The sequence below is a fragment of the Panicum virgatum genome, chromosome 7K (genome assembly GCF_016808335.1).
Source record: "Panicum virgatum strain AP13 chromosome 7K, P.virgatum_v5, whole genome shotgun sequence".
NCBI classification, from domain to species: domain Eukaryota; kingdom Viridiplantae; phylum Streptophyta; class Magnoliopsida; order Poales; family Poaceae; genus Panicum; species Panicum virgatum.
The window spans coordinates 1104250-1114840 of NC_053142.1; the positions used below are offsets into that span (position 1 = coordinate 1104250).

Consider the following 10591-nt stretch of genomic DNA (forward strand, 5'->3'; position numbering starts at 1 on the left):
AATTCATAGCCTTATATTTAACATTGATCTTGTAAAGATTCATAAAAACTTAACCTCAAATTTATCATATATATTCTCAAATAATAGATATAAAAATTCGAATACGGATCGGATACGGATTCAAATATTTTTTTCACCTTTTTAATTGTAGGGAGCAAATAATGCATAAAAAAATTTATACAAAATTTTATTTTTATGTGTAATAATATGTTTGATAATATAAAAAAGATTAATATAAAATTTCAAGCATATCTATTTTAAAATATCAAATTCGGATGTTTAGATCCACCCTGTGGGCCCTTGCATACCCTTATGCTGATAGCTGTCCGGCTGCTCATCCGTCCCCGGCTTCTCGGCAGTCCGCATCCATCCGCCGCCGCTCTCTCCTCCGCTCGCCCTCGCTCGGCGCATCCTCCTCCCCAAGCCCAGCGCGAGCCGCCGCCGCTCTCTCCTCCGCTCGCCCTCGCTCGGCGCATCCTCCTCCCCAAGCCCAGCGCGAGCCGCCGCCGCTCTCTCCTCCGCTCGCCCTCGCTCGGCGCATCCTCCTCCCCAAGCCCAGCGCGAGCCGCCGCCGCGAGGATGGATGTCCACTGTGAATTGTGCTGGCGCAATTTCTCCGACTTAGTTCAAAATTTTCAGGCTCATTTGCGCGACAAAAAAACCGGGTATATACTAATCGCAATCGCAATAGTCTTTTTTTTATGATTTTTGGTTGTGTCGTAGCGCTAATAGTTTCCTCTAATCCATTCCTTTATCTACTGCTTCAACAGGTGCGCGCAGGAAGCGGCTGCAAATGGATGTGCTGAATGTGAGCATCATCTGGGCCGCATGCCGCCATCATCACCAAGCGCCGGACCATCAACACGGCCATCAACAAGGCAGTCAACAGGTCAAAGCTCCGGGGCATCAACAACACGGTCGCCACGTCAATGGGCCTATCAAATGTCGAGTACTAGTGCTCCTGAGCCATCAACAGCTTCTAGACGAAGCACCTCATCAAGAGGCAAAAATGTATGTTCCCTAAGGTCCCTCTTATAAGAAAATGACATGGCATATTAAACTTTTGTAGTATATAGCAGAATGCCCATGCATTACTATTGTGTTGCATTTTTTCCTATTCCATTCGTAGTTCTTAAAATTTCTATCATTATATTTTTTTTATCGGGCCCAACGAATATTCTCTACATTTTTTCCTAAAGAACTCGTCAAAGTTAGAGAGGTTTGGCTGTATGAGATATAATTTGGAACAAGCTGAATGATCAAATAACATGTCCAAAAGTTAAGTGTTAAATAAAAAAGAACGGGTTAATGAGGGCAATAATCTCTCAATATACATACTATCATTATTGTAAAATATAAGTCATGTTTGGTAATTCTTGTTATTCCCAATTCCCCGCTAGGCGCCGCCGCCGCACTATGTGGCATTGAGCGTGATGACTGGCTAGGGCCTCATTCCACAGGTGGCGGTGCATGAGATTGAGAAGTCATGATTCGACTAAGGCTGTTTTTTTTCTTGAGCATGCGGGAGAGCTGCGTATCATTGTATTAAGAAGAAAAAGGATGGAGAACCCAAAAAAACACACGCCCAAAGGCATGCAGACAGACAGTACCGAGTAAAAAAAAAGTATGAAGGACAGTAACTAAAAACAACCTCGACTAGCCAAGCTTAACTTGGCTCAGGCTCAAGGCCCAATGTCATGATTCGACCGAGGCTGTAGCTACTGCCTCCACGTCCCAAATCTGTCAGGAAGGTCTGCCCAGAGCCCACTAGCCACTAGGCCACTTGCTTGGCGCATTCTTCATCCTATTCGTAGGCCACCGACCTCGCACCTACACGGTCGTCGCCACATGCTGGTGACACAATTTCATGACCCTTATTAATCCTCCTTGTGGGCTAGAGCATGGGTTAAATCTTAAAGGTTCAATATTTGCTTTGTTTGCTGCTAATTGTGCCTGGTATGTTAGGGTATTGATTAGAGAACTTGGGGAATTTGGGGGTTTCAATACCCCATTCGATAGAATGAGTTGCCTTAAGAAAACCCACTTCAAACTCCAACCAGTCAATTTTCTCTTTTCTTCTACTATATTCTTGTAATTGATTATAAACACCGTAAACATATTATTTATTCAGTTTTAACCACATTTTTGAGGTGTGTGTGGACCACAAGTGTTGATCTGATTTCATGGTTCAGGTTCAAGTTGTTCTATTGGACACAGATACATCCATTGAAAGGTAAATAAGTTGATGCAGTTCTTCATTTTTCGTATGTGGGAGCTTCCATAAGTTGCCTATGTTTTACTAATTCCATACTTTTTTAGGGATGGAGTGAAGGTACACTATCCTTCAAGGTTAGCATGAGAACTAATAGAATTCTCTGACCTTACTACTTTTACAAAAATAAGCCATTTTTTGTCCCAAGCAATGGACTCCTACAACTTTGGTCCCTACATACCAAATTTGGTCAGATTCAATCCTAACTTACATTGCCGTTTAGGTAGAGATCCTCTGACCAGGAAAAAATGGTTTTTGACCTAGAATACTAGTCTTTTCTGAAACAATCCCGAGATTAATGTTGGTCAACTCTGGTCAAAACAACTGTTTCGGTCATAGTGGATAGTTCTACACAATATTGTAAGTTTAGGACTGTTTCTATGCATTCTAATATTTTAGGGATCAAAAGTTACTGGTATGAAGAAAAGGTTCTTTCCTAATTTTCCAACTTTGGAGCGGTATATATCTAAATGAACTTTTTTATTTGTAAACCATACTTGATGCCTTTTCTTCTTGTTAACAGGGGACATGATGATTCCATAGAACTTTCTAATGAAGATCTATCATGCCTTGAGTCTGAATCACAATTGTCCTCGCCTATAATGAACTTTTACATTAGGCAAGTATTGTTCTTTTGATACTTGTGTTTACAAGAAGCAAGTAGCAAGCACAGTCGATCATATATTTATGCATCATCCAGTAGTAAAGGTTGTTAGCTAGCGTCATTTTTCTCCGTGGCCTTAGCAGGATCGAGATCCTTGGCCATGATGGGTGTTTATGGGTGGTCGGTGGGCAGCCCAGCCAACCCATTTACCTCTCAGGGCAAGGGCTAGGGATAATTGGAGATAAGGACAGTTAGAGATGTTAAAAATAATCCCTGTGTTCTTGCTAGTACTAGTATTAGTTTAATAGCTAGCAACTAGCATGGTTCAGATTCTTAGTTTTAATTTCCATGTTCTTAGCATATGCATCAAATTTCTGAATTCATTTCCAGTGGCCCTGTACAAGTTACAATGACATCTCGTAGGTACCTATGGGAACAAATGCCATCAATTAGTAGAATAAGAGGCAATTACCACATTTTCAACACATACTTCTTCAACAAACTTGAAGACTTTGCATCAAAGGGTTCAGAGGTAACTTTGTATAATTGTATTAAATTCCTATATTTTTATTTATAAATTCCTACCATCTTTACTGTGTCTCTGTCCCATGAAGAGTGCAATCCTATAGCTTTTTTTAGGTCAGGTCAGTGCTAAGACCAAATGATGCATGTGCCCCTCACTTTAAGAGTTGTTGACACGCTTGTTTAGTTTCCTGGATGGATGAGCACTGCATGCCGCCATGCGATGGCCTCAATAGCTAGAATTGCATTCTTTTGGGGAAAAATTTTAAACACTAGGAATGCACTTTCATGGGACTCCATGGGACAGAGGTGATTTTTTTGGATAAGCTTCAAAATCCCATGCTTTGAAGTTTGAACGCTACAGTTGCTATATTGATTTCTCACTATATATTGCACAGTGGTTTCCAAGATGGGCACCTAGGAAGATGAATATGCATGAAATGCACAATACAAATATCTACCACCATAGATGAACACCCATGGATCCAAGCCAATGATGCTGGGAATGGTCTGTTGCCACAGTAACCCATAGAGCTACATTGCTGCTTTTGCAGCTCAGAAACAGGACAATGTTAGAATAATCAGGCTGCTCTTGCCCTGTTTCTAGTCAAGGAGCACCGCTCCATTTACCTTTGGCCTTGCCCTGCACGCTTAAATCTTTGACTGCAGATGAGGTAGAACTAGTACTAGTCATAGTATTATGAACATACTGACTTGCAGCAGCAACCTGCAACCTTGGTGATAGTAGTTGGAAGCATGGCCTGCATGGCCAAGTTATGGCCCAAGCTGCAAACCAGTTCAGCAGCACCTAAATCATTGTGTGCCCAGTTTTCACCCCACTGTAAGTGTGTGCGCACATGAGCCTGTGAGCTCTTTGGGCCAGTGGTGCTCTGTTCTCCCTTCTTCCCTCAGCCGAGTGAGAGTGACTGGGAAGGCAGATGCAGAAGCTAACAAACAATAATAGCTAGCTGCTACTACTACTACTACAACCACACCTAAAATGTCTCTAGAGAGAACAGCAGCTTGCTTAGTCCATGTAGTTCAGTAGTCGACCAAATTTTGTTTAAGAGAAAAATTTACTATCTCCCCCCTTAATTTGTTTTCTTCGCATTTTTGGATCTTCTCTTCACATAGCCCAACTTTCTATTGCACCTCCAAATTGGACTAGTACTGGAGAGAGCCAGCGAGCCAGTTGAACTCATCATGATCTTGTCTTAGCTTGAACTTGTCTCACCTACCTAACACCCTGGACTTCCCTGCTAGCAATATGGGGCTGGTGAGGAGGCTGGTAGCTCTCTAACTCACACAAGCTCGCTGGAGCAACTCACACTCATATAGAGAGCCACAATGCAGTAACACACACAGTTTTGAGCTGATAGCTCACTGGTTTTGGGCTGCAATATGCTGCAGCTTCCTGCCCCCTTTGCCTCTTATTTATAGCTGAAAGTGATACAAGAAACAGCCCTGGAGGCTGGCTTACAAACTAAGGAAAAGACATGACTTGACTCCTAGTTGACTGCTGCTGCTTGCTGTCTACGGCAGCTGCTTCTTGCCTAAGAAAACTTACTGCCTAAGGGACTGTACAGCTAGCTAGTAGCTACTAACTTACACTAGTACTAGCAAGAACACAGGGATTATTTCTAACATTCTCCCCCTAATCCTTGTGTAAACCTCGATTATCCTGGCTTGGTGTGCACACCCTGCCTCTGAGAAGCTCAGAGCACCCTGATTATCATCAGAGTTATTATAACAGGTTGTGCTTTTATTACTGAGGGCTAGAATACCTGGTTTCTAGCTCTGAGTGTTTTTGTGTGTGCGCTTTGGGTGTGGGGGGATGGGGGTGAATAGTTTTTTTCTTGGCCGTTGCAATTGATTATTGTACAGCTCTTTCACTGTAAAATGAATGAAAACTTTATTAGTCACTAGTCACTCAGTGGGATCAACATATATGAATTATCCATACATTTATTTATGCTAGTTGTTGATTTTTATTTCTGGTTCTCAAGGTGGACAGCGCTGATTGTTTCTTAAAGCTGAGAAGATGGTGGAAGGGTGTGGATATATTTAGGAAGGACTATATACTGTTTCCTGTGCATGCAGAGTAAGCCTTTTCACTATATCATTGGTAAAGATAATTATTGTAGATATCCACCTTTTAGTTGATAATTCTTTGCACTAGAAAAGTGTAATTTCGAAAATACATTCACCATGAGGCTGATGAGGACCTTCCTTGACTATTTAGAACTTGGGAAGGGGCTTCAACCATTATTTTGTTCAATGTCTTTTTTAAATATTTTTATGATTTAATCTTTTTGCCTAGCTGCCATCAAGGAATTAAAAATAAAAAGCTCAAGCTAGAATGCAATTAGATCATTGGACACTTCTTGGCAAATAGCATAGAGCTGGATGGATGCACTTGGCAGTTGGCGCAGTTTGTGCAGGCTGGTTGTAAGTCGTAACAAACGCAATAGGAAAGTTGTTCCCAGGTTTCAAGATGTTAAGGCTCATATATTATATGGACTTGAAGAATGATGACCACTTGGTGTAGTTAGGGTTCTTCAGGGACAGGGTGACTAGAACGTGGGAACGAACGGTGATGGTGGCGTAAGGGTTGAGAAAAACCGGCATCGTAGAGGAGATGATGGCACCGGAGTTGTCATGGGACTGAGAGGTCATAGAGCTAGTAACGGAGTCTGTCGACATGGCACCGGGTGGGAGAGGGCACAGTGCAGGGGGAGGGGGGTTGGCGGGTGTAGGGGGAGGGGGAGGGGCGCCGGTAGCAGGGTGTCCGACGGCGCAGATGGAGGTGCAGCGGAAGGGGCCTGGGGCTGCATGGAGGTGTAGGGTGCCAGCGGCTGAGGTAGTCAAGAAGGCTGGCGGCTAGGGTAGGGGACTAGGGGTGCCAGCAGCAGGGAGAGGGGGGTGCCGGCGGCTGAGGGCTGGTGGCTGAGGTAGGGAAAAGGCCGGCAGCTGGGTAGGAGAGAGGGCTGGCGGCTAGGGCAAGGGGGAGCCGGCGGCTAGGGTAGAAAAAGGAACCCTAGTCTTGTGATACCATGTAGAGAATTGGATAGGAATGGCACACACCCTAGAGGGGGTGACTTTCATATATATATGGGCAATATGGCTTGGGGTATATACAAGCCAAGTAAATACAATATGGCTTGGAGTACAAGTCAAGTAAATACAACTTATACAATCTCTAATAGGGTGATTATCTTCTCTAATCCCAAGGTTTGTAGCACAAGAAACTGATAAAACCACCATCTGGTATCTGCCTTGTTATGAGTCACTAGGCTGATATATATACACAGGAAATATGCACAAAACCCCTTATACTATAGAGAAATACAAAGAGACATATCTACATATACATCTAACACCCCCCTCAAACTCAAGATGGATCAAGCACACTGAGTTTAACGTGTGCCCGTGTTCGTGTGTAATAGACATCAACACCAATATGCTTAGTAAGCTCGGCATAGAAACATAAACACCAAAATCTGCAAGCAACCACCATAACCAAACCAAACCAAGAGCCGTCACACGTCACAAGAGCCATAGCATGCAACTCAGCCTGTGCACCACGAGAAAGTCACAAAGACGCAAACCACGCATATGCCATCACATGCAAGGGAACCACGTATATGCCATTGCATGTGAGGGACCCACACACGATAGTTGGTGCCACCAAAGAGCAGCAGACAGCGCAGAACAGGAACAACACCCCTGTTCGCAGGAGTCGAAGAAGGCACCATGAGGATATGGCACCAGGGGACAGCAAAAGTGTGAACAAATAGTGGTGGTCGACGGCAAGAGCGCAGTGAGAACAGCGGCACAAGCAGTTTTTTTTCTTTTTCTTTCTTTCTTTCTTTCCTTTCGCACAAGAGCATGTAAGGGATCGAGTCACGGCAGAACATATTTCTTTGCTATAGCATTCACTATTCAGTTGATAGTTGCAGAAAACTGATCTTTTTTACTTGTATTTGCTAGGAGTTGTGCTTAAAATTTATTTTGCATGCATCTTTCCCTTCAGTGATGTAGGGAGTGGGACATGAACAAACCATCTTGTGAGAGATATATGTTGTAATGTTTTATTGTAGGCTGAGCCTTTTTTTTTAATTTCATGTGGTGGTACAGTGCACACTGGAGCTTGGTCATCGTATGTATGCCAGCCAAAGAAGACCACTCTGGACCCATGGTGCTTCATTTGGATTCACTGAAGGGGCAGGTTCACCAGAGCAAAAATATTTTCATCGTCGTTGACAGGTCCATGAATACGAAATCTGCGAACAGCTGTACTTATTGTATTCCTGTGTTTTTTTGACAAGTAAAACACAAATGCACAAATTTGATAAGGCCTAACATTTTATTTCACTCTGTTCTATATCATTGTTCAAGTCTCACTACCTCCATTTTAAAATATAAGGAATGTTTTGGTTTCAGGTGCCAAACTTTGTAATTTGACTTACAATTAATCAAACTATGTGTAGCTTTATTGTTCAAAAGTTACATCACAACATCAATCGATTAATACTCCTTCCAATCACAAATGTATGGTATGACACGGTTGATTTTTTTCCACAACTTTGATCATCCGTCTTATTGAGTATGATTTGTACTTTTACATATTTAAATAAATTTTAATAAGCTGAGTGATTAATTTTTTTAAAAAAAGTCAACCGCGTCATACGTTTGGGAACGGAGTGAGTACTTCACATTGCTTTCCATACAAAACATTATTGAATCAATGTAATATATAATAACTAATAAGAGAAAGTTACTGTCAAAATCCACATTTAACACTTTTTTAGACCAAAACACGCCTTATGAATTGAAATGAGGGAATTTTTTTGCATTTGAATGTAACTGCTGAGTAATATGAGAAATTTGTCCCAAAAAACAAGTCATCTTGTGTATGCAGAACTAATTGATTTGATATATTACCTAAAATAAAGGCCAAGCAATCCATTGCATGCTTTACTTTCTCTTTTTCATGCACAGTTCTGATTTCCTATCCTATTTAAGAGGGGTATTGTGGTCATTTTAATGGTCCATTAATTTGTCCAAAAAATTCTAGAATGACTTGTTTTCTGGGGCAGAGGGAGTATTATTTAGTGCATCCATTTTTCTCTTCTATATGTGTGACAATGTACACTATGTTGTCAGTGTTTTCGCTTTTTTTGCAATATTATTTCATGCATCCATTTTTGTTGTTGTATATGTCTAATAATGTACACGATACACGATATTGTCAGTGTTTTTGCTTTTCGTTGCAGTATTTTATGTAATTGATGTAAATGTTGGTTTTTTTTTGTAGATTCTTGAAAACGGAATGGATGCACCTGAATGGAAAGAACCTTACTAGAAAAATTGTGAAAAAATCGATCAATGTAACCGTTCTTCATTTGATGCGTAAATACTTGAATAGTTGTTTTTATTTTTGTTTTCAACACATCAAATATTCCTATTTGGTGTATATACTTGAATAGTTATTTTTATTTTACCACATCAAATGTGCCTATTTGGTTCCATCTTCTGACATTACACTATGCCCACTTCAGAAGATTACATAACAAAGCGATTATATATACTTCTGATAAAACAATTATATAACCATCTGCACAAATATACATATATTGCTGACAAAATAGCTTGCAATGTTGGGAAGAATGATCTTTTTGGATATGCAATAGATGCTAAGATTACCACTTGGAGGTTCCATGTGTTGCAGATTGTTGGGTGGTAGAGTCTCTTCTATTTATTTATTGATTTATTTGAATGGATACAAACCACGCATTATGCATGGGTGAATAGATCTAAATCTCTTTAACACATTTCTCTATTACTTATCCCAAAGCCTTTTGGAGGTATTCCGGCATTAGAAATACAAGACAGAATAAATTGCCAAAAATAATTGGAACAGAAGTTTTAGCCATCATAACAAAAATAAAATAGCTTGTGCCATCAATATTTGTTGGAAGTCGCTATCCTCTTTGCATATGTGCTGTTTTGAACACGTGGATTGAAAGTGATTTTAATTGCTCTTGCATTCTTACCCTTTGTTACTAGGTTCCACAACAGGAAAATGGATATGACTGTGGTCTGTTTGCTTTATTCTATATGGAGCGTTTTATCCAGGAGGCACCTGACAGGTTTTGCAGGAAAGACCTTTCTACGGTTAGATACTATTTGTTGCTTTCTTTATTTTTTATATGTATGCTTCACTGCTTTCTAGAACACACTCGCCGGATCTGGCCATCTTATTGTGTCTTATTTTCTACTAGTTTGGCAAAAGATGGTTTCGACCAGAAGAGGCTTCAGAGTTGAGAAAGAAAATGTTTGATCTGCTGCTTCAGTTGTTCGAGAAAGACAACCTATAATGTAAACCTTGTGTACTTGAATCATCTCGTAGTAACAATCAGGGCAAGATCTTACAAAATCCATTCATAGCCATGGAATGTGTTGATTCATCTGATCTCTCTGTTCTGCATTTCGACCAGAAGAGGCTTCAGAGCTGAGAAAGAAAAAATGTTGGATCTGCTGCTTCAGTTGTTCGAGAAAGAAACTATAATGTAAACCTTGCGTACTCGAATCATCTTGTAGGCACAATTAGGGCAAGATCTTACACAATCCATTCATAGCCATGGAATGCGTTGTTCCTAGGGATGCAAGTGGGTACCCATTAGTATTTTTGGGTTTCTTATTTTAGTTTATTTTCTCTCCCAAACTAATTACATAGCATGTTATTCTAGTTTATTTTATTAAATTTTGGGTCGACCTAATGACCCAAAAAAACTTGGGAATTGCAACCCTAGTTGTTTCATGGGCTTTCTGTTTTGCATTATTTGAATGGTAGAACATGAAAGAGACTTGTGGATATATTCCATTTGGCCCTAAGTATGTCGTACTCGGTGGATGCAAAAGGGATTCAGGTGGGCTGACCTAACCGCTATAGCTTACCATAGTTGGTCCTTGCTTTCAAGTCTGTAGTTCAAGCTTTGGGTTTTGTAGTTAAGGCCTAACTGTTCTATGTTCACACTTAGTCAACTACTTTCAAACATTATACAAGCATGTGCTATTAGAAAACATATAAACCAAATATAAATATGTTCAAGTTGAAATGCTATGATGCTGGGGTCAATCAAGAATGCTCAACCCTTGGTAAGCTCAGCATTTTAAATTGATTTTACACT

At 40.7% G+C, this 10591-nt stretch overlaps 1 protein-coding gene across 4 annotated transcripts; it reads left to right on the forward strand.

Moving 5' to 3' along the window:
• Positions 1–507: 507 nt before the first annotated feature.
• On the forward strand, positions 508–10193 carry LOC120639496 (ubiquitin-like-specific protease 1D). Of its 4 annotated transcripts, XM_039915345.1 has the most exons (10): positions 508–665; positions 771–1011; positions 2193–2233; positions 2320–2349; positions 2796–2891; positions 3300–3408; positions 5405–5499; positions 7536–7664; positions 8716–8788; positions 9468–10193. In XM_039915345.1, the coding sequence occupies exons 1-10, from the start codon at positions 580–582 to the stop codon at positions 9723–9725; spliced, it is 1158 nt and encodes a 385-aa protein (XP_039771279.1). In that variant the 5' UTR covers positions 508–579; the 3' UTR covers positions 9726–10193. The 4 variants fall into 4 exon arrangements, with proteins under 4 accessions (XP_039771279.1, XP_039771282.1, XP_039771281.1 ...); XM_039915348.1 differs by lacking the exon at positions 8716–8788; XM_039915347.1 differs by lacking the exon at positions 2796–2891.
• The last annotated feature ends 398 nt before the right edge of the window (positions 10194–10591 follow it).